The sequence below is a fragment of the Pleurodeles waltl genome, chromosome 6 (genome assembly GCF_031143425.1).
Source record: "Pleurodeles waltl isolate 20211129_DDA chromosome 6, aPleWal1.hap1.20221129, whole genome shotgun sequence".
In the NCBI taxonomy this organism is placed as follows: Eukaryota; Metazoa; Chordata; class Amphibia; order Caudata; family Salamandridae; genus Pleurodeles; species Pleurodeles waltl.
Window position 1 is genome coordinate 1531126806 of NC_090445.1, and position 24932 is coordinate 1531151737.

The following is a 24932-nucleotide window of genomic DNA, read 5'->3' on the forward strand; positions in this document are numbered from 1 at the left end:
TGCAAAAAAGAGTTCCATATTTTATTTTTACCCACACTGAGTCAGCTAAAGGGGGCTTTTCCATTCTCTGCTGAATGTCCTCGATGGTGGAGTCTTCTCCAGGTTGATATTGTGCAGTTTGGTCTGGGGGAATTCAAAACTAACCAGGGCTGTTGCCTCCATTCTTCCATATATTTCTACTGGAAGCATTTTTTTTTGTAGCTCTATTCTGCAAAAACAGGTTCCAGCATATTAGCCCCCACTCCCTCCACCTACTTAGGAGGTAAACTGTATGAAGCCCCTGACAGGGAGGGAGGAAGAGAGAGAGCGAGAGATAGAGAGAGATATATATAGAGAGAGAGAGAGAACGCGAGCGCGGCCAGTTACTAGGAGGGATGATCTCAAATGGAACATCATTTTTAAAGTTTTCTGGCTTTACAGGTATTCAGGAGGTATTACATGGATTGGCAATAATGTAAAACTAATGCTGCAAGGCAACTCAGGTTTTTTTTATTTTTTTTTTAAGACCAACAGATTAGGAACGTGTGATGGACAAGGTTTGTGGTTTATCTTGTAGTCACTCGTACTATTTTTAAATCGCCGAGGTATTCCTTATGGTTATGATAATTCTTACTCCGATGACTTAGAAGAGTAGCAATTAATAAACACTAATCATTATAAAATACAAATGTTTGTGAGTTCGTGGGACTTTCTGCAGCAAAAGGTTCTTACACATTTGTCGTATTCCAAGCACCATTGACATTTGTAAAAATCATTCCGAGAACTGGTGAGAAACACTTGTCCATTTAGCTTTTCTTTGGAAAGGTCAAAGTTTCCTTTGGGGGAAAATCTACACATAAAGGACCTGCAAGTTATTGGGCTGAAACTTAAACCTAGATGCTAGGATCATAGCCTTGCACGCGGCCATGATGGCCGCAAGTGGCCAGATCATGTTTAACATCCTTGCACTGCAGACAGGGTCTTTCGTGCTCAAGGACTACCTGTAAACCTGAGCAATTAGATCACTTACCCGGGACTGAGATCAGTAGAATTTTAATCAGTGATTGTCCCTTCAACTTTAAAATCAATGAAAAGCGCAGAGCCTTCAAATTTCTTCAACAGAAAACTACGCCCACTTTGCCAGGATGCACTGTAGAATACCCAACATTTATAAGAGGAGTTTAAACCTGGTTATTTCAGCTTTGTTTGCCTTTCACAGACAAAAGTTAAATCACTTTGCTTCAGCACAAAGGGAGCCTTCACATGATGCTGCACTTGATAAAATTCCTGAAATCAGCATCTAGCTTCCCCAAAGGGATGCAAAAATCCTCTATCTCGTCTCAAGGTCTGGAAGAGTCCTGCAAGTGTACATGCAAGTGTCCCTCAAACTCACCCAAAGAACTGTAATATTTCTCAAGATTCTCCTAACATCTTACAGGATTCACTATTGGATCTCAGGCACCTTCATGTTTCTGCTGGGAAAGTCAAAACCTGCTTCAACCTATGCTCCACATGACTCATCACTCACTATCTACTTAGATCTTTCTAGGAATGCTAGCCTTAAACCAAATGTCCTCTTTCAGGCCTGACAGATATCCCATATCCCTCTCTCCAAAGTTACCCCTCTCCTTTAATGCCACATCAGTCTCATCATTTAGTGTCCATTCAAGGAAGCACAAAATGTGAGGCTTGACAAGGACAGGAGTATAGCATATACTTACCCTGTCCGTTCGAGAGATTTCCAGCTCCCGCAGGATGTAGTCTTGGGCAGGCTGCTCCCCCACGCTTCGCACGCAAATGTGGCCATATTCCTTGGAGCAGTTCTCATCAGGCCAGTACCGCACACATTTGTTCTAGCAAAAGAAGTAATGGTTAGTGAAGAATTGAGGAATTTCATTGGGGGGGGGGGGGGGGAGAACGGGGGGTAGAGAGAGACAAGCTGGGGTAGGAGAAAGAAGTGCAGTCCTAAATCTATAGATAGAAATACCATGAGGGCAATTGTTTGGAATGCAGAGAAAAAGGCACCCAACAATACTAGCACAATTTATCTTAGACCATCCAACATAGGAAGTCCAATACCAAGAGCCTGCCCCCAAACAAGAAAAGCTGAGGGCACCAGTTCAACAGCAGCACAGAGAGAGAGGGTGCATGCATAACAGACCGTCAGAGGGAGACCCTTAACACATTAGTGTACTGCAACGGAGGATATAAAGCCTCTAACCCCCTAAGGATGACCATCAATCAGCAGAACAGATGGAGCAAGTCACAACCACAACAAAATAACACATTAAAAAAACACATCACATACTTACAATGAGGGCCAACAAGCACTCCTCCAAAAGCCCAGTCAACACAAGCACTTTGTAAGGGAACCTGCTCTAACATCAAAAGAATCATCGAGTCCCCCTACCAGCACATACTAGGGGAATTTCTCCAACATCACCAAGAAACAAGTCCTTCCCCACAACTCCCGCCCATACCCAAGCGTGAGCCATTATTCCAAAACACAGACTTAGGAAGCCTCTCCAGCTACCAGAGCAGATCAACTGAGAAAGGCTCTGCAGTTAGAAAATTTGCCCAATCTACTTTTGCTGACAAGGTGAAATCACTTTCGTAGAAAGTGGTAAATGCCTACCTGTCAATATGGCATGGGAGACAGGTAGGCATTTTTAAAATAAATACAATGTTGGGAGTTTTCTTATAGTTTATATCTGCTAAATATGGCCAAGCTGAACAAGGTGAACCCAGGTAAGAACAGCGTTAGCAGACTCAGTGATACAAATATCCCATAATTGATGCTATTGAGCTAATGTTCCTGTGGGGACTGGCCTGCCACTAATGGTTTTCCCTGGGTGGAGCTGAATGATTCATTACCATCCAAATGTCAGCATCCTCACCCCACCGACACATTTCAATGATGTGAGGGAGCCAGAATGAGTGAGGATGGGTATCCACTGTTTTGGCAGATCTCCCAATACCACACTCCTCTACATGACCCCCTAACAAAGCCCTCTCCAGCATCATTACACACTGATGGAAAAAAGTACAGAGCAACAATAGTACAGGCTGAGACAGCTACTCCAGTACCAGTACAACACAACAGTATTGCTAACCCATGACAAGTGTAGAGTAGCACAGGCTGCATTGGAACACTCACCCTTCCACGCTCCACCTCTTTGGTGGTCATGACAATGACATGCGTGCCTTCCTGGTACACCATTTTCCAAAAGTCATTGACCGTGTTCTGTAGGCAGCCCTGTGTTGCGATATATACCTTGCCCTGGTCTGTACTCTTGTCATCCTCAGTAGCACCCTGTGAAGAACAAGTAGAATTTAGAGGGCTATCTGACAGGAGGAAAAAAGGAAGATTCAACATGATGAACCAAACATAAGGAGTAGGCTACGGTTAAAGTGGAAGCAAATGTCCAAGTTGATGGGAAGCAGGAGGGTGAGGGAGTGAAAGTGTAGAGTTATGGTTGCTAATCCTGTGTATGGTTGAGCAATATGTGGAAGTCATTAGAGAGCAAGCACTGTTTAAGAGTATAGAGAGCTGTAAGTGTAAGATGTTGAAAGGGAGAGGTGGAACCTAAATAGAAACCTTGAGAATTATGTTCTAACTAATACTACACTTTAAAAAACGGTATAAGTGTGTACATTATAAAACTTAAATTAGCAAAAAGTAATACAGGCTATGAAGGGGCACAGGAGGCTAGAATGAGAAAGCATGGCAGAGCTTTTTATGGGTGATCCACGAATGTTACAGCAGGGATGGTGCAGATCCATAATGATGCCCAGTAGCGAAGCTGTGAGAGTGCAGGTCACAAGTGAGGTGCATAGGTAGGGCAGCATATTGATTTCCCGGCTACTAAAACAGGTGCTACTAAAAGTCTGCAGCATAACGCAATGGTTAAAGGGAATTGTTATAAAGAATCCACGCCAACTCTTCAACGCCAGTCTTTACTTTGCATCTCTACAGCTCCATCTTCCACAGCTCTCCACACAATATTCTCCTCACGACCAGTCCTCAGCAACATTCTATTGTGAACTCCTGTCCCTCTGTCAACCCTCGGAATGTTCTACTCTAGAGGGAAAGGGAAGGTGGAACATACTACTTTCTATAATAAACCTACAAAACTATTCTCAGAGATAATACATGTTAACAGGGATAGATTCCCATCAATAATTAACAACTTCTATTAATATGTATATTACAACACATCTTCCATCCTAAGCACAACAGAAGATTGTTTGATTCTTTACTGGATAATATCCATGAGAAATTACACGTTGGAGTTACATAGTGCAAAGAGGGTCAAGTTGCGAACTCAGTCTTTATGCCAAACAGGAGGTGGGTTTGTCTACCACTTGTTCTTTGACTGATGATCCGGTGGATCCTTCCTTTTCCAGCAAGCTTCATTGGAATTGTCTCCTCTAACACTAGGAGTTGATGCCCGTTTGACAATCCCATCCATACTCCAACATTGACCATTTTCCAAGACAACCACATTGTTTTTGACTTTAGCAAAACATAAAGGACCCATAAATTTAGTGTCACTCATACCTGATCTCAATCTTCCCATAGGTTTTTTAACATGCACCCAATCCCCCACTTTCCATAGTTGTTGTTTTGCGCCATGTTTGAGATCATAATGTTTCTTATAATTATCTTGGTGTAGAGATATCTTAAGCCTAGCATGCGGGGAAGATGGTTCAAATCTATCTCCTCCTCCTAACCAGGAGGGGAAGAACTTTGTGCTGGGTTTTCTGCCTTTTAGCACTGAAAATAGAGAAATTTCAGTAATGGAATTAGGAGTTATGTGGAATAGCATTCTCTACATTTAACTGATTGATGCTGGCTAATTGGATGCACTCCTTGATCATGCGGTTGGTCCTTTCAACCAGACTATTTGCCCGTGGGCAATATAGGGCTGTAGTAAGGTGGTTTGTATTGAGGAAAGTAAGGATATCCTTCATTGTTGACGAAGTCAACTGAACGCCATTATCTGTAATAATGGTAGCCGGTATGCCCTCAACAGCAAATACATCTTTCAGGAAATTGATAACCGACTCTGTAATAATTTGATTAACCATCTTGGTAGTAACCCAATGCGAATGATAATCAATACTAAAGCGAAGCATTTGACCACTCCTGTCGTGTTGACTGACCCAATAATATCTAAAGCCAACTTTGTTCAAGGTTTATCTGGAATGGATACAGGGGAAATAGGGACTTTACAAACCATTTTTGTTTTGTCACTGTATGCACAAATGGAGCAATCCTTGACTTCGGCCTCTATCATAGAATCCATATTGGGAACCAATACCGTTCCCTAACACAGGATTTAGTCAGACTTCTGTCCAAATGACCTTCATGGGCAAGTATAATGTTTTTATTTCTTAAGTTTACTGGAGGTATTAATTTATCATTCCTGAATAAAAAGATCCAGTTTTCATTTATTTCGTACCTTACTTCCCAATAGCTCTTAATGTCCTCTTTATGGTCCTTCCTGGATTTTGGCCACCCGTCTTTAGCTAACGATTTCAGCATGGATAATGATTCATCTTGCTGATAGGCAGAAACCCACTCTTTATTAGTGATAAAAGGTGTTGAAATTATCATAACAGGATACTCTGGGGTTTCGTAGTCCTCCCTTATGTCTAAAGGAACCTTAGATAAGAAGTCAGCAGCAGTATTTTTATTGCCAGGAAGATAATCAACTTTAAAACAGAAGCTTTCAAGTCCCAAGATCCATTTTGCAATCCTAGGAGTGCTGATGGAAGACCCTTTCGTGGAAAGCACAAACTAATGGCTTATGGTATGTGTGTATATCAAATTGTGTACCCCACAGAAAGAATCTGAAATGTTTAACTGCCCAGAAACAAGCTAGGGCTTCTCTTTCTATGACTGAGTAATTGGATTCTGCCTTGCTCAAGGCCCTGGAAGCAAAAGCCACTATTCTTTCCTTACCCTCAATGACGTGAGACAGGATTGCCCCTAATCCCATTCTGCTAGTATCTGTAGTGAGGATAGTTTTCCTTTTATGATCAAAGTTGCATAGATAAGGTGCTGCCAATATAGCCTGTTTTACCATCTGAAACGTACAATCATAGTTTTCCAACCATTTGTAGGAGATGTGATATTTTAGTAATTCTCTAAGATCGAATGTGATTTCAGAGAAGTTCTTGACATACTTTGCCATGAATTTTGCAAGACCCAGGAACGACTTAAGTTCTTCTTTATTCTTGGGTGCCTCCGCTTTCCTGACTGCTTCCACTAGGGAAGTCTTAGGTTTAAATCCACCTTTTGAAATGGTATGCCCCAAATAATACACTGAACTCACTCCAATTTGACACTTCTCTTTCTTTAATGTAAGTCCTGCTGCTTTCAACTTGTTAAGAAAATTTCTCAGATTTAGGTTGTGTTCTTCAACTGTGGCTCAGTAAATTAAAATGCCATCTTGGAAGCAGAGAGTTTTGGAAGCATCGCTTAAAATACGCTGCATGATCTTCTGGAAGACCGCATCGGCTGACGCCAGCCCAGAAGGCATCCTATTAAACATGAAGGACCCTAAGGGGGTGGTAAATGCAGTTAGCCATTTAGAATCAGGATGTAGTTCTACCTGGTGATAGGCATTAGAAAGATTGAGAACAGAAAAACACACAGCTTCACCCATGATAATTAACATCTCATGAATTCTAGGAAGAGGGTGTCTCTCAATCCAAATATTTTGGTTTAACTCTCTTAAATCAATACACATTCTGATGTCATTGCAATGTTTTTTTCTTTTAGCAATAACAATAGGGGGCTAACCATTCTGAGCTCTCAATAGGTTGTATTATACCCAGAGACTCCAATCTCTCAAGTTCTTTTCTAAGAGCATCCTTAAGTAAATGGTTATAGGTCTGGTCTCGTGGGTTTCAATTTGATTTTATGATGGAAGCCTTTCAGTAAACCCAATTTTTCACTAAAAACCTCTGGGAATTCCTGAAAGATTTGTTCTTTCGAGTTGGGTGTGTCAATCATAACTTGTTCAGGATTGTTGGGGTCCAACTTAATTCCTAGCTCCCTCTGGTGCTGCCACCCTAATAAACTGGAGCCCTCCTCTACCACATAATTTTTTCCTACCGTGGAACAACCTTTAAAAGAAATAAGGGCTTTGAACATACCTTTAAGAGGAATGGGGTCCTTGTTGTAACCTTTGGGATTAATGTCCGGTTTTAGTAATCAGATTGCACTCCCATCTCTAACTTTGTCAAAGTCAGAAGCATTTATGAGAGGGAAAGGCGAGCATGAGTCAGCATACACTTTAATCAGACTATTACGAATGAATACCATATACTCCGGGTATTGAGAGGAAACAATCCCTTCATTTTTAACTTGTAACATGATCTTTTTAACGTCTTGAAGGTTCTCATCCATTTTCTTACTGTCATTGGGGTCTATCAGTTCTGGGAAAATCCCTGCAAACCCTAGCAAAGTGACCTTTTTTGTTGCACTTCCTACAACTGGCTGTTCTGGCTTGGCAAGAGTTCGAATTTACTAGATGGCTGCTGCTCCCACAACGATAGCACTTTAAGCTTGAATTTGAATTAGCGTTTTTTAGAAGTAACTTACCACCACCTTTAATTTTGAGCAGATTCTCATCACCCTTGTTATCTTTGATTTCCGTAACCTGTTTGAAGGAAGGTGGGGGGGATCTGATTTCTTGTAAGCAAATAGCAGTATGGTCAATGGATTTCACAATCTCGATAGCTTCTTGCAAATTTGGTTGCTTTTGTAACAATCTCTCTTGTATTTTTGTGTTAGTGCAGCGTACTAATTGGTCACGAATAAGAGAATCATTAAGATCCCCAAAATCACGAGGTGCTTAAACCTCTTAAAGCAGCAATTTAGTTTGTTACACTTTCTTGTTTCCCTGGAGTGCGACAGAAACATTTGTGATGCTCTAATACAATATTAACTCTGTCCCCAAATTGTTTTTCTAATTTAATGTATGTGATGAAATATTCATCTTGCGCCTGCCCTTCTGGTACCACAGGTTCAGGTAACAATTCATAAACTTTCCTACCATGTGTTCCTAGGTTGTGTATGTGTTTCCTGACCGGGCTAAATTTCTCCCATCCCCCCCCATGGCAATTAAACAATTAAATAAGATTCAAACATTTTCACCCATTCTTTTCATGGAACATTAGGTTCTCCGATTTCATTTAAAAATGGGATTGGTTGGGACGTTCCTGCAGCAGCCATCATGAAAAAAACAGTAATACAATCTGTGCTCCTAGGATAATAATAGAGAATTAAATAATTCTAACACTCAATAAGTTTAAATATTAGTTAGTGCCCTAGTTAAATCTTTATAACAGCAAGACAAAATTGAGATTTGGTACAAAAAACTAATCAAAAATACGGTCTAGTCTTTGGAGGAGACTAGAAGAAAGTCTTCGAGGACAGACAATCTCCCACAATGCTGTGCCTGTCAGCGATGATCCGCGTTTCGTTAACAGGCTGCGAAGACTGCTTTACAATGCTGTGCCTGTCAGCTAGTGTTCCGAAAGCCCCGAGTATCGTCTCAACGTCTCCCCAGAGATCAACAGAAGGTAGCGCTTCCAGAGCTGCGCCCGTCAGCGGGGAACCAGGAGGGAGGGCGTCCAAGAAAGCTGTGCCCGTCAGCGAGGCCGATTCAGGTAAGGGCAACAATTAAGATGAAATCTGTTGAGCGTCCGTTACACTTTCATGTAGGCGGCCGGTCACAGAGGGAGGAAGATAAGTACGCCGCTTCATACACAGATAGGCTCCTGCGATCCCCGGTAGAGAGAAGTAATCAGAAGAAGGGAATAGGTAGAGTTTGCCTTCACTTTTATGCCACTCCGCCTTCGATGCAGCTGGAGAAAGGTAAACACCAAAGACACTCGACTACCGATGTTAGTTAAATACGCCGCTCCGTCGTCTTTCGATGCAGCCGGAGAAATGTAAACACCAAAGACACTCAACTACCGATGTTAATTAAATATGACACTCCGTCTTCCTAGTCTCTGCTGTAGGCAGCGAAAATAAAAACAAAGCTTGGCTACATTTAAGGCTGGTTGGCTTGCCCCCTCAGCCAAAATATGATCAGAATAATTTCAGAGATCAGAAACGAGCAGAGGCAACTGCAAAAGACTGTAAGGTCGCCTGCGTAATAGATACACCGTGCTTACGGTAAATTTAATAATAGTTACCAAAAGAACAGTACCTTTATACTTATGAGAGCAAGCGGACAATGAAGTACCTAGAAGGGGTAGAGATGAAAGTGCCCTCTTACACACATAACATCACCAGTGTTATAAAGAATCCACGCCAACTCTTCAACGCCAGTCTTTATTTTGCATCTCTACTGCTCCATCTTCCACAGATCTCCACACAATATTCTCCCCACGACCAGTCCTCACCAACATTCTGTCAACTCCTGTCCCTCTGTCAACCCATGGAATGTTCTACTCTAGAGGGAAAGGGGGGTGGAACATACTACTTTCTATAATAAACCTACTAAACTGTTCTCTGAGAAAATACATGTTTACGGGGATAGATTCCCACCAATAATTAACAACTTCTATTAATATGTTTATTACAACATGAATCCCCAGAGGAACTGGGGAGGGGCACTTACTGTTGGACAAGCTCCTTCAGCTTATGGATTCTGTTTGACTACTATGCCCTATTAGCACACACGTACCCTGATGTAGTTGGCGTTTATATAGTCTGAGCCTGGCACACTCGCATCAGCATCTTGAAGTGTCACCCTTGTCGTGTCAACTATGAAGAAAGAAGTCATGTTAAATTACCAAGATTTTAATACTTCTAATAATCTCTTATTTCATGTAATCTGGCCTTGGATCCCACAAAGCAAGTGAATTACGTCGGACCATGCATTTAAAGCATTTTTCAACACATGGAAACAAGGACACATTTTTAATTTTAGAATTTGACAACTACCAACTTTTAAATGAGATGGTAAGGACAGAAATAGAGTAAGAAAGGTGGGGCCTACTATAAATAGACTATGTTCCACAATGTTTAAGAGAAGAATTTGTGGATAAAAATCTAAAGTTATGGCCACGTTAAGTCGTGACACAGGGTTTTTGTGAGAACTCCTGGTCTACACCACTACTGTCTTACAAGTCAGGCTGACTGCAGGAGAGAAGCGTCTTTATACGCCCATCCTAGGTTAAAGTGTTACACAAATGCCAATGAAAAATGTTCCCTTCGAAGCAAGCTTTTCAACTAGATCAAGTAGCGCTGGAACAGGTACTACATAGATCCTGGTAAATAATATTTTTTATATTAAGTGACATGTTGTACTGCATCTAGGTTTTAAAAAAAACAAATTGAAGGCTATCTTTCAGCCCCAAATTTCTCAATACTGCACAAAGGGAATGGTAGCTCTTAATGCACAGGGGACATTATTCCTGCAACTTGCCGTTGATGGATCTACGCCTTGTAACTTGTCAGAGGAAAGTGTGCTTTTACACAGAGGAAAAGGTATTCCCAGGTGCACGTCAAGCTAGTACCTACTCGAAGAGTGGTTTCAACTCACAGGGCAGGATGTTCTTGTATCTGTTTTTTGTCTTGTTCTCTGTTCTCTGGCCATCCTTTCGGGGATACAAGAGCTTGCACTCCTGTTGTTGCAGCATCTACAAATACAAGAACATGCATAAAGTAGGTGTGTAGACTGGTGCAACCAGGACCTAATGGAGGCATCTGCATAACAAAAGAAAGGGTTAATCAGTTTGATAAAAAACATTGGTTTGTTTCCCTTCTAGAGAAAAATGAAACTGTTTATTAAGCTGTTCAATGGGTTGGGCCTTTAAATACTTTGTATAATATTCAAAATAAGAGGTTGATACAAGAATAATGAAAGTTTCTAAATGAAACGTCAGAATTCTCTCTCATTGGACAACTTAAGGCATTTCTGGAGCAGTGAAAACCATTTAAGACTAACGGAGCTCACAGGAATTACCAAGCGCCTCCATAACCTGGACAGTTGAGGGAATTTTCTGCAGACCATCAACCAGCGCACCTGGACAAGTCAACTTACTCCTACTGCTAATGCGTAACCACCTTCTCCACTCTAACACCTCTCTTTAGATGTCTAATTGGAACAAGAAAAGCTGAAATACTTTTTACAATGCACAAACGCAACTCTATTTCTGAGGGCCCGTTCCGTTTATGGGCCCCTTCTGTGCCAGGTCCATCTCGCAATTCTACGGAGGTCTGTTCCTTTTCTCTGCAAAAGGGGATCCAAAATCGATTTGCAGTGTATATTGACCAAGACATTTCATTTTTCTTTGGGTCACACCTCAGTGCTGTTTTTAAATGCTAGCTTGCTAGTACTGGTTCATGGGCCTCCATGAAAATGGACTCCGAAAAAGCAAGATCAGTAGAACTCATGCAGTCAACAACCAATGTGCATGGCCACCATCACCTGAGGTAGTTGATAGGCAATGTTGGTCTCTTCTAAAGTGACCACTCTAAGTTGGATCGCAGAGATAGCAGGAAGTTGAAAGATTCAGACAACCATCAAGCCTCTCTACCGTTGATGACAAAATATACCCACAGGTGCGCGTTCTTATTGGAGGATTCGGCCCTCTCCCTACAAGCAGGTGGTGAGCAGAAACATTAGTACGAGCAGCGATTCAGACTTGTTGATTGTGCCTTCTGTGCCCTGCTCTTGTACCTCTATCTACATTTTCTCAATATTCGACTTTGGAGATGCCAGAGAATTCCTATCTGGCAAAGCTTGAAAGGTTACCACTGTTGTGCATATAGTAACTTGTAGGCGTTCCATTTTTCATATGCATGTGCTGGTTAATCACGTGATTCCGATGAAGGTGGCCACTTCAACCATCACTGCATGCACTACATTCTCTGTGACAAGCTGATGGCATGTTCACTGTGACAAGGTGATAGGGGTCTTTACTACATTTTGGAAGCCACAATTCTAGGGGGTTTATCTGAGAAGCTTCAGACTTTATGGGTGAATACTAGGTGCTGTCTTGGTCAAGGGACCGTTGGTTATTCTATTCAGGTGTTGAAAAAGATTCTGGGGATCAGGAAAAAAGTTACTACTTCAACTGAGAGGAAACTCAATTGTTTCTTAAAAAGGCCCTCTGTAACTGGATGTCTGCTTATTATCCATGCCTCACAATTTTCTTGAGCCAACTGCAGCTCTGGAACGATGCATAGTCTAGAAGTATGTATCTTTTTTAACCAATGTACTCACTCATGTCCTCCAACTCCATGCTGCACCTGAACATGACCTTGAGCAGGGCTTTGTATCTTCCATCACCCCACCCAAGTGCCCATGTGGACACTGTTCCCTGCAGGGTAGGGGTGTGGAATGAGCTCAGACAGCATGCAAAGGGGTTGACTCTGTTTGCCCAGATTGTTCCCCTTATAGATAAGCCACCTGTGCCCATCAGTAATGATGCGGGCACTCGATCTCAGTTATGAGCCCTGCAGCTGAGGACTATGGATAAACTACATCCTGACAAAAATTTCATAAAACTCACCCAGGCACTGCAGAGCCCCAATGACACTATACTGAACAAGCGTACATATTATGAACTATGGGTGTCTATTTGCGTCCCACACACCTCTTTTCCACAAGCACCAACAACTCTTCATGCCTGGAACTGATACTTAGCACCCCCTCCCCACGCCGCTTGATTACAAAGTTGTATTTCACTATACCAGGGACTGCACGCACCTGTGTGTGTAGCTGGTGCCTGCTTGGCTTAGAGTGCGGACCTTTCTCACCCTATCACTGATGATCGGTGGAAATATTGTTAAGTGCAATGGAGCCGCCTTTCTCCCAACTACAAACTGCATATTATTTATTTTAAATTCCAACATGGACAATTATACACCTATGTGCTTGCATAAACTAGGACTACACAAGGGCTTCTTTATCCCCAGCGCAGACTTCTTGCACTTGGCGTGGAGCTGTCTCGGTATTCAGAGCTTTTTGATGGATACATTTGATACTATTGATGCTATTGATGCTATTACTGGTCACACAGTTGAGAGATCACTGCTGCTGGCACTGTTAAGTTTTGCTAATATGATCCAGGATGATGGTCAAACTGGTGGCGATGTTGATTCTACTGGTGAAATAACGGATTGATCAAGCTGTCGTTTTGAGCGCCCCTTCCCCTTTCTCTCTCCCACCCTGCTCTCCCCAATACTGGAGGTGAAAATTTTATTTAGTTTTAAAACCTGTTTAAATGACTAAACTGTCATTTTTCTTTCCTCTATATGTTTAAAGAGGACTTAAAAGTAAGTAGACTTAATGGTAAGTAAAATGATCAGTTATTATTATTGTACTGGAAGGAGAGCAAAACATTACAACCTCTGGGGCAGAACAACCTCTTAGGCAGTGACAGAACCCAAAACTTTTAAAGCGTTTATGCACTAAGTTCTAGATTTCTAGAACATCAATCCAATGGTCAATATTATGTTCTAGGGATGTGTTTGGGTGAACTATGAAGACTGAAACTCTGATTTTACAATACTGTTTTCAAACAAAGTCAATGCTAATGGGACAGAGGTGGCAGACAAAAATCACGCAATACTTGAAATATATTACAGCACAGCTGTCTCTGTGAAGCAGCGGCCACTGCTACAAAAACGGACAATATCTACCAACTCAGTGGCTCACTGCTTAATTTCAAGCAAAAATAATTGAACAATTTGCCCAAAAACCCACTACCCAAACAATAAGATGTCAACATAGGAATTTTAGGGATCAACAGCCTCGGTGACCAGTTCTAAATGTCAACTAGGGTCCATTAACTAGTGTTCAGTCTGAACACAGTACAATGTAAGACCGGTAGTGGACCCAACTGGTCTCAAGAATTTACATTTGGGGATGTGGATGGAGTGGCTTGTGCAGGCAACACCCTCGGTGATGTCACTGGGGGTACTAATTTTAAAGCTCCAAAGCTTGATTTGTTTCCATTAGGACCTAGACTTTAGGGTTTGGGCCAACCACAACATTAAAATGAGATCTCAAAAATCACAGAGTGGAAGAAAGAAGGTTCAAACAGTACTAGTTTTAGGATGGCGGCTTCAGGTACAAGGTCTCGAACTGGCAGAAGGTATGTGGCAGTTCTGAATTTCCAGGTCTCATTTTGACTGCAGATAAAAGCATCATAAAAGCGTGGGCTCTACCACAGATGGTGCAGAGCCACAAGTGAAGTAGCGGCCAAGTTTCCCGTGGTCCTAGGATATGCTATCTGTGCTCTTTGTCTAGGTTCCGGTCCAGTCAGTCAGCAAAAGACTCACGGCTCCTGCCCAGGCTGATGGGTTTCAAAAAAGGAATGTCTATGAATGCTAATTTGCAATCCTCGGGCAGGTACGCCACTTTGAGCCCAAAGTGGGGATAGTTAATTCAACATACACTTTGTAAGGGGTTAGAACACTGCCATTGAGGTCTGGTTAGCAGGCCTCTGTTCACTCTCAGACTAAAAACCAGCAGCATCAGTACAAAAGTATGGATGTTAACATGCAAAAGGAGGCATTTCCTTACACCTGGAGACTCCAACCTTTTCTGTAATAAGTGCCACATATGTTCAACGCAAATCATCTCAAACTCATTAGTGTTGTAATACAAGGACTACACTAGTGGCTACCCCATGCTAGATTATCAGCAGTGATCACTTCAGCTCCTGAGGCACAGTTGACAGCAGTAATATAATACAGAAAAGCCTTGTACATGTGGAATGCCTCTACATGGATAATACATAACCATCACAGCAGCAATGGACCCAGCACCAAAGTCATTATGTGTAATAGTCTCCCCAACGTCACATGATTTAGCACTCAAATATCAGCTTTAAATATATTGTAGAAATTCAGCCATTTTTCTCCAAGCATCATCTTAAAAATATCTGTATTTTCTGAATTCATATCTCCCCAAATACATATATTTAATTTTTATATAAATCTACTAAATCAACTAAGCAAACTTTTCTAATGCAGTAGTCTGGCCTCCTCCCAGACAGCTACCAGTAGGTCATGAGCTACTCGAAGAACCCTACTCTAGGGTTTCCATAAAGGCTTTCATTACATGAATTCTGGACAGTGATCCATTAGAATCACCCTGATCAAAACAACAGAAAGCCTTTTTGTAATAAGATTCAGCAAGTATGATATGTTGCCCTCACCGAGTAAGTGACCGGGTGTGTACATAGTCAATCCTATTCCAATACTCTTCAATTTATAATTGTAATTTTGGTAAGAAGGCCAGTCTAGGGGGCTATAATGGTTGGTATGTCAGAAGAATTTGCCAGGGTTGGGGGACGAAGGGAAGGGGGGCTAGAGAAAGTGTCTGAGTGAGAAAGAAAGGCACCTGGAGGTGGATAGCGACTGTGGCACCTGCCGCGTTTCTCTCTTTGGCTCCTGCTGCAAACCCACATCTCAATAATAATTGACATACATTGGATCTCCGAGGTGGGCACTAATTATCTTTCCAATGTAACAGTAACACAATCTTATGTTAGGTATTTTAGCATCCCAGAGAATCTCCCCATATATCTGCGGTTGTTTTAAGTACATTAACTCTTCCAATTTGGAAACCCTGCTGTTGAGCTCATGAAAGCTAGATTCACATGACTGAGCTCCACACACTGTTCACACTTATCCTTATTGCCATAAGGGGTGCTACACTGACATTAAGAGAAGCAAGCACCACAACTGTCTTGCCTATTTTGTGCCTTACTGAACACCTCCTTTATCACAGTTGACGGCAAAGCATAAGCTCCATTCAAGTACTGAGAGCTGCAAAGTTTACTCTGGGTGTAAGTTCAGTTCAGGAAGATCCGAGTAAGATGTTACTTTCTTGCTATTGTTTTTGACATGGGAAGGGGTGTCTGCATTACCAATATCCTTTGTTATTTTAGGCTCCAAGCTTTTCAATATGATCTAGAGAGTTGCCTTGATTGTAAACTTTTTTAAGCTTTTCTACTGGGGTGAGCATTTGTTTAGACAGAGATGCCTTGGGTTCCAAATCATGGAAGCGCTTGAAAGGTTCTGTGCCAACTTATCCAGGAGCTGTACACTCTGGCACCTTTTTGGGTACCTGACAACATCATGGATAACATATCTATATCTGATTGGCTCCTTACTGAAGATCTCGGATATGACTAAAGTGCCTGTTTTCCATTTGTGAGAGACTACAAACTAGCAACTAACTGAGAAGGTGTAGGAAGCTGGTTCTTTATATAGTGGGCCAAAAGGAGGAACACTGTGCAAAGAGTCCAAGTAAACCCCAAAAGAATTACAGAGGCACAATGAGACTCCAAATGGTCTCTTTTGTAGAAGTTGGGGTGAGCAGTTCGGCTTATCAGAGGGCAGTGCTAAGCATGTAAGACTGTAAGACACACACACACACATAGGCAGTAAACGAGACACACCCACACACAAAGAAATCCAACACCAATTTATAAAAATAACACTTTTAAATAAATTTAGATACCAAGATCATCAGTATCAGGTGAGTACTTTTCAAGTTATGAATTTTTACACTTTTCAAAAGTCAATACTTAGTGCATTTTTCTGTAGCTGCAATGTTACCCTACGGGATAGAAAACATGAACTTTAAATAGGTATTCCACAGCAATTCACAGGTTTTAAGGTGAGTATGGGGCAAGGTACAAGCCCACACCAACAGATCACCTATGGAGACCTCTGGGACATCCGGGAGTAGAGAGAGGTGTGTTAAGGTGTCAGGTGTCCCATTCAAGTCAATGGGGATCTGTCCAGTTACAAAGTTGCTGCAGGGATGGACTGGGAGTCGAGTCCAGGTGAACCACCAAGGGGATTCTGTTCTTGCAATGCTTGGGGACGTAGAAACACCAGTGGTTCTCTTCTCCCCTGTCCGGGGCAGCCGGTTGCAGAGGTATATTGGACCGTCGGATTTCCATCACCGGTGGCGGTCGCAGTAGAAGTAGTCCCACAGGAACAGACTGCGGGCATGGGCTGGGTGTCCAGTCCAACTGAACCAACAAGTGGGGTCAGGTTTCACGAGTCTTAGGGATGTAGGGACACCAGTGGTCCTGTACTGCTTGGTCCAGGGCATCCGGGTGCAGAGGTGCAATGAAACAGCAGGTCTCCGTCACCAGAGGCAGTGGTCGTTGAGGTGGCCTACAGACAGAAGCTGCAAGCGCTGTTGGGAAGTTCACAGTGGGCAAATTCAAGTTGGGCTTAGTCTCTGGAGGGCCTGGGAACCACACTGATATCGCTGGCTCACCTCAGCTCAGGCTAGGTGGCTCAGGTGCACAGTGGTGATGCCTGGCATCGGGTTTTGGTGGTCCTAGATCCTCGCAGTTCTTCTATGGTTGCCTGCGAGTGGTTCTTGGTGATTTGCAAAGCACTGGCATCTCTCCTGGTTTCTTGGAGGCTGCAGCGGCAGGACAGGTCAGTTGCTCCACAAGTGTCAGGCAGGCTGGCAGGGTTGGCACCAAGACGGTCATGCTCCTTGGTTCTTGGGTCAGCAGGCCTCTTGCATACTCCATTTGTATCCAGCAAAGATCTGATTTCCTGGTATCAGGTGGTTCCCTAAATACTAACTTTAGGGTGCTTTAAGGGGAGTGAGGAGTAGTTGCCAATGGGCTACTTACCCCTGGGGTCACTATGCCCCCTAGATAACCACTTATTTTAGGGAGTGGGCACCACCCTGTTCCAGAATTCCTAACTCCATCACACACAAGAATGTGGAATACCAAAGGTTGCATTCACGTCAGGCTGGTCACCCTAAAAGTGTGTCTAGCCCAGTGGTGCAACACACCACCTGCATTGCTAATTTTCCCACTTGTCGGGTGCCAAATAGGCCCTAGGACAGGGAGGGTCGGCATCTCCCTTCTGAGAGAAGCCAGGTCTGCATACCAAAGGTGGTAGGCCCCTTTGAACCCTTCTGCCCTGGAATGCAGATTTGAAGGTCATCTTGTTGGGAGGGGTGTGTAACACCCCTGTCAGACCAGTCTTTGTTCCTGATCTCCTGAGAGCAAAAGTTCACAACCTTGGGGGTCAGAAACCAGCCTGTTGGTGGCAGACTGGTGGAAACCAGTCAGTCAGCCGACCAGTAGTTGGTAGGTTTTCAGGGGGCAAGTCTAAGGTACCCTCTGGGTGCATGTATTTATACATCCATCACTGGAATCAGTGAGGGTTTGTTAATACAAGATGTTTGATATTTAACATCCCTATTTTCAGTGAAGCTATCTTGTACCTGGGACCTCATACTGACCAGTGTCCAGCACATGAATTTAAAATGGCTTCCCTATTCACTTACTATGTCTAAGAATCGACAGACATAGTAGGGGCAAATGTACTTATGCATATATGTCCTCACCTGTGATATAATGTGCCCTGCCATAGGGCTGTAAGGCCTGCTGTAGGGGTGACTTAGAAATATTACAGGCAGTGTTGGAAGACTTGGCACACAAGCATGTGCACCATCATGTTTTCACTTTGTGAAGCACTTTGTCAGGCATCTTACAGTGACAGTCTGTATGAGTTTGGTGCTGGGTCCCTTAGAGTGGCACAAGTTGTGCTGCAGCTTTTAGGGGCCCTATTTAGTACCTATGCTCTAGGTACCAGAGCAGCCATTTACTAGGGACTTACAAAAGGTGCTAAAGGTCTAGTCACTTGGGGATCAAGCGACCAGTGGTCTTGTTTTTGAGGAAGAACACTGGCACTGGGGACCTGGTTAACAGGCACCCAGTGCACTTCAGTGAAAGTTGCATCTAAAACCAGACAAAAAGTGTAGTGGGTGGCTTCTGCAACTAGTTTCCCCACACAAGGTTCTATTATGCGACTCTGGTTTTTGTGGTATCATGAGCCAGATTCCTCATTTTAGTGCCCAGTGACATATACTGTGTCCCTCTTTGGGAAATAGAGGTGATTGTGTGCTGTCCTTTTTCAAGATGTATTACATAGGTGTGGTGCTGTCCATCCAGATCTGCATTGCCTTGTTCTTTATGTATGGAGCTGGACCTAAGCCTACTCATCCACATTTCAGCACATCAATATGCATATTTGTTTCTAAATTTGGCAACTTGGCCCCAGCAAGGAGTCTACCCATTTGTTACCTCCACCAAGTGAGGGATGGATCTTAAAAAATGCTCCTGGGACGGCACATCAAGGTAGACACCTTTACTCCTCATTTCTATATCCCTGTTCCTTTGATACTGCCACTAAATCCTCTCAATCACTAATACTCTGTCATCACTCTTTGTTAACATATTTGTGTGGTTCTCATCTACAGAAGCCATTAACCCCAACATTCTTGCCACGTTGCTTATTGTTAAGAACGTGATGTCTGGTAAAGTTGTGGGGAGCTTTTTCTAAAAGGAGGAAATTATTTACACTGTCGGGAAGACTAACATTATCAGAATGCCGTCTTATGGGTGAGGATTCATTCCCACTACTGTGGATTGAATGTGTACCTCAACTGGTGCAGGGTATTTATTGATATACACCAGTGTTTGCAGGCAGAGTTTTAGTTCTTTCCCTGAATCAGCCAGACATCTTGGTAGGGATACCATTCAATATTACATATGACTTTCTTTAAGATTATCAACCTGAATCTGTGCAACAATTCACTAGCTGAGTAGTGTGTCTTTAGTACTGTCATCTTTCATGAGAACTCATAAGGGGTTCTTCTTCCATGGCTATCTGTATCCTGATGGATAATGGGTGCCTGTTCTCTATGAGCACTGGGAGCTGTAAAGTTTATTAAGGTGTAAGTTAGGTGTCGTGTTTGACCTGAGAAGGGGTGTCTGCATTTAAAACTAATATCCTTTGACATTTTAGACTCCAAGCTTTTCGATGTTCTCTAGAGAATTGCCTCAAACATAATTTCTTTGGAGGCTTCGCTACTCGGGTGAGCATTCTTTTTGGCAGAGATACCTAGGGCTCCAAATCACGGATGTGCCTGAAAGGTTTTTCAACACAAGAGAGCGGCATTATTGTGCTGCTTTTCTCAGTGACAATTTGTGCTGGATTTTGCAAGTGCTGAGCCAGCTTTTTGCTTGCCAGTGGCAGTTTTGGTATTATAAACTCAAAGGTGGTTCTGAGTGTTATGAGCGTTTTTGAGAGAATCAATGTCAAGCCCACAAGTTAGAATATTCAGGTGTCTGCATAGGCTTCTTTGAAAACATCTGAAGGATGGTAACTTTGAGCTCTCAAGAAAGTGATGTTTACTAGGGGACACCGATTGTGTTTTCTCAATTGAAGTTTAGGTGCAATACTGTCACCATTTTAGTGGTTGTGCAGGACTTGCAATCTTTAAACATTACTTCATTAGTATCAGCTTGTCCTCTAAAAGGCTCAGCATTATCCGCACTTTCTCAGCTGACACTACTTTCAACACACATTATGACCCAGTCCCAACGCTTCCATCCTGAGCTTTCAGTGTCCTCAACTGGAATTTACATTACACTTTTCTTTGATAGTCCCACGGAAGATCATGTTTACAAACTTGATGTTTGTCTAGCCAAGGAAATTTCAAGTACAAGAGCAATGATTAAAAGGAGTATTTCTCATGGACCAAGAACACTTCAATCTCAGTAACCTTCAAATTACAGAAATTGTTCACATTTCGGTACAGTTTGCCCCAGTTGACTGGAAAAATTAATGTAGTATCTTTCCTGCTCTGCGCCTGCCACATAAAGTTTGGAATTTTACTTGTACTTTCTTTAACTTCCCTCTGAAAATCTTCTACTCTGTGCAAACGTGACCAGACAGGTAGGTGCAAAAATATTTCTGTAGAAGGCAGCAAGCATGGCACAAGGTGGAATGGTTTCTTAGCATCATAAAATAGTCTATATACAGAATATCTCCAGTGACTCACTCTTAGACCTTAATGCATTTTACAAGTTTAAAAAAAAATGCTGTTTTGACCTGAATAACAGGCAATAAAAGTACACACAACATATGAATCAAAACCCAAATCAAGTGGCTAATTGATTTAACAAGAATCACATGGTGTATTTGGTCTACTGTTAAGTCAGGGTTAGAACCCAATTTCTGGGTTCCAGTAGTCGTATCTTAGGCCACATCTCCTCCAGTGTCTACATATCACTGCCACTAGCTTCTCTCAATTAGTTTCATTATATAAATGCATTCAGAGTTGAAGGTCTTAGCATATGAACTTGTGAACATCTCATTGTACTTTAACAACTGAAAGATGTAGGGTGGAAATAAAGAATGTTCTTGAAAAGCAGGTCACTTTCTACAAGTTAAAAGTCTGAAGGCTTTAATCTGGTTTCCTATAAGTCAGTGTACATTAATGTTCCACTTTTGGTTGATGATGGCTGCTACTTTTTCACATTAGCAGTGCAGCTGTCTGCTGTGATTTGCATTTATATAGGCGGCCATTGGTTTTCTGCTGAATGAGTTGGTGGTGATAGAGCAGCTTTGTTATACTGATTTCCACCACTTATCCTGCAGATTTATTAGCCTGTGCCATTCTCGTCTTTCCCTGCCCCTTCAGCAAGTTGGTGACTTTCTGGAAATTAGCTCTATCTCGGTGTTTCAATAAAGGCATCATCTTTACTGTGTAGATTTGATGACTTCATTTCACATTCCTAAATGCAGAACTTTCCTACATATTTCCCTAAGGTTTGGACACACTTTTCCAATTTAACTACAGCTATATTCTAAATTTTAAGACATCAAAATGTGTTCTTAAAACTGTGGGGAAGGTCCGGGGGACTAGCTTTTTATATCTGTAGATTTATAAATGATATATGTAATTTTGTTTTGAGATCAAACTGAGCTGATATCTTTTAGCGGCCATTATGGTTGTGCAGCTTGAAGGCACAGGACGCACTGTAGTCGTTTAGCGCATCTGTTGACCATCATGCAGCCTTTCTCATATTTCCATAAGGGCATTGAGCGGCACGTGGTGTATGGTTTGGACACTTTTACGTTTTTGGCTGCTGCTGGATTCAAAATCTTAAAACATCAAAATTTGTTGTTCTTAAAACTGTGAAGAAGGTCAGAGGGTCCTTGTTTTATGTCCATGGATTTGTAAAGGATATCTGTGATTTTGTTTTGAGTTCAAACTGAGTCAATATCTTCTGGTGGCCATTTTGGTTTTACAGCTCCAAGGCACAGGAGACCAGCCTTTTTGCGCATCGGATAGCCCTCATGCTACTCTGCTAATATTTAAACAAGGGCGGTGCGTGGGCGTGCGTGCCAATTGTAAGCCCATCTGCACCTGTCAGCACTTGAATGGGGCCAAGAATCTTGGATGTCGGATACAGGATTTTGAGGTATTCTTCTGAGACTTTACATCATTTTCATCTCAGAACTCCATTGTGTTGTATAAATATGAACACATGCCCTTACTGCAGCTAGCATCTTACTCCCGCCTTGGCGCCAAAAAAGCATAAGGCAGTACCTCTCCTACATCTTACTGAAAAGTTTCTGGATTTTAGGTCCACATCTTTGAACTGTGCCCTCTCTGGCTAAACATTCGCCGGAAACTGCAGAGTTTATGAAAGAACATGTGTGACGCTTTGTTTCTTTATGAAACTTCACTCAATGAGTCATCCATGCCTGTCATTGCTCTGGCAGTTCCAGAACATTACAGAATTGTAAGACAAGATCGCAGTTGTGGGAGAGGAGGAGGAATTGCAATTATTTAACTCTAAATTTAAACTGTTGTATTGACCCACTAAATGTGTCTGATGTTGAAGGTTTAACAATCTTCTTGAAATTTACAGAGCAATTTACTGTGTCAGGAGTTTTAGTATACAGCTCTGCAAGTAGCTGGGCTTTACCTATATTCGAGTCCATTACTTAACTCATTATAAACAATGCAAATTTCACCATTTTAGGTGATTTCAATATACATTTTGAGGACCTGAACAACAGTGTTGCAACCATTTTGTATGAAGATTTTCATTATTGGTTTGTTACCCTTACTGCCCATTCTGTTGTACATAATCGGTTTTATCTAATTTGGACTCCAGACTGCGGGCAATCCTATATCTTTACACTGACTGACATTACGCAATCCCTTTGTCCCTGCAAACTAAGGGGATAATGCAATCTAGGTCCTTGCTGACCAGGAGATATCGATCATGGCCAAAACTGAATGTCAGAATATTTAGTGCCTACCTACAGAAAGGCTGCCCTAATATCAGGGGCTGTCTTGATGATGATGAGGATGCTATTGCCTTTTGAATTCGCACCCCTCTTGATAGTGTTTTGCCATGTAGGGTAGGGTGCACTAAAAGTCATTGTAGGCATGTCCTGTGGTTAATGAGTTCTTTCTGATACTTTAGAAAATGTGTAAGCAGCTAGAATGTATTTGGCACAAAATCCATGTAGAGGAAGCCAAAACCAAGCTGATAGCTGCTAAAATGTACACTGAAGCTTGTCGTAATGCCCGGTTAGAGTATTATTCCAGTAAAATTGTAAATTCTCAAAAAGGAGTTTTGGGGGATTTTAAATCTTTGCTAGTTCTTGTACAAGTCTCTGTCTCTGGTGTTCTTGCTGTGTCTAACTGTGAAGACATTGGAACGGAAAATGTTACTTACCCAGTAGACCTCTGTTCATGGCATGTTGTGCTGTAGATTCACATGCTTTGCATAAGTCCACCCACTAGTGTTGGGCTTAGAGTGTTACAAGTTGTTTTTCTTCGGAGAATGTTTTTGAGCCATGAGATAGAGTGACTCTTTCTCTCAGTGATAATGCGCATAGACATCGAGTCCTTTGTTAGATTGTATTCTCATAGGCGGGTGAGATAAAGATTATATTATATATATATATATACACACATACATACACACACACATACATACATATGGAAAATGTCACTTACCCAGTGTACATCTGTTCGTGGCATCTCCGCTGCAGATTCACATGCTATGCATAGTCCTGCCAGCTAGTGTTGGGCTCGGAGTGTTACAAGTTGTTTTTCTTCGAAGAAGTGTTTTGAGTCACAGGATTGAGTGACTTCTCCTCTTCGGCTCCATTGCGCATGGGCATCGACTCCGTGTTAGATTTTTTTCCCGCAGAGGGTAAGGTAGGAGTGATAGAGTATAAAGAAAAGAGATGTCCATGCAAATGGAATAAAGATATATATACATATGTACAAATGAATGTTGTAACTTAAACGGCTGCAGGCTCCCGGGGAGGCAGGAGGGCGCATGTGAATCTTCAGCGGAGCATGCCACGAACTGATGTACACTGGCTAAGTAACATTTTCCGTTCGATGGCATGTGTGCCTGCAGATACACATGCTATGGTTAGATTACAAAGCAGTTTTACCTCCCATAAGCGGTGGTCAGTCTGTAGGAGTTGAAGTTGTTTGAAATAGTGTTCTTAGTACAGCCTGTCCTACTGTGTCCTGTTGTGTTGCTAACACATCTACACAGTAATGCTTGGTAAATATATGGGGTGTTGACCAAGTGGCTGCTTTACAGATTTCTGTCATTGGTATATTTCCTAAAAAAGCCTTTGTTGCCCCTTTTTTCCTGGTGGAATGTGCTTTTGGTGTTACTAATAGCTGCCTTTTAGCTTTTAGGTAACATGTTTGGATGCATTTTACTATCCATCAAGCTAGTCCTTGCTTTGAGATGGAGTTACCAGTATGTGGTTTCTGGAATGCCACAAATAACTGTTTGGGTTTCCGAAATGATTTAGTTCTATCATTGTAATACACTGCTTCAGAGTCTGGCTGTGGGAAGAAGACTGGGAGTTCCACTGTTTGATATGAAACAGTGATATCACCTTTGGTAGAAATTTTGGGTTTGTTTGAAGTACCACTTTATGTTTGTGTACTTGTATGAACGGTTCTTGAATAGTGAAAGCTTGGATTTCACTAACTCTTCTTAATGAAGTAATGGCAACTAGGAATGCAACTTTCCATGTTAGGTATTGAATCTGACATGAATGCATAGGT

The 24932-nt window shown here is 42.1% G+C and overlaps 1 protein-coding gene across 1 annotated transcript in view; it reads right to left on the reverse strand.

The window, feature by feature from the left end:
• Nucleotides 1-24932, reverse strand: part of LOC138301063 (tyrosine-protein phosphatase non-receptor type 11-like) — a 304017-nt gene that overhangs the window by 62210 nt on the left and 216875 nt on the right. Inside the window, exons 7-10 of the mRNA XM_069241110.1 lie at nt 10554-10650; nt 9693-9772; nt 3137-3292; nt 1701-1832 (exon numbers count right to left, since the gene is read on the reverse strand). Of these exons, the coding sequence (XP_069097211.1) occupies nt 1701-1832; nt 3137-3292; nt 9693-9772; nt 10554-10650 (465 nt within the window). The remainder of the gene's footprint in view (nt 1-1700; nt 1833-3136; nt 3293-9692; nt 9773-10553; nt 10651-24932) is intronic.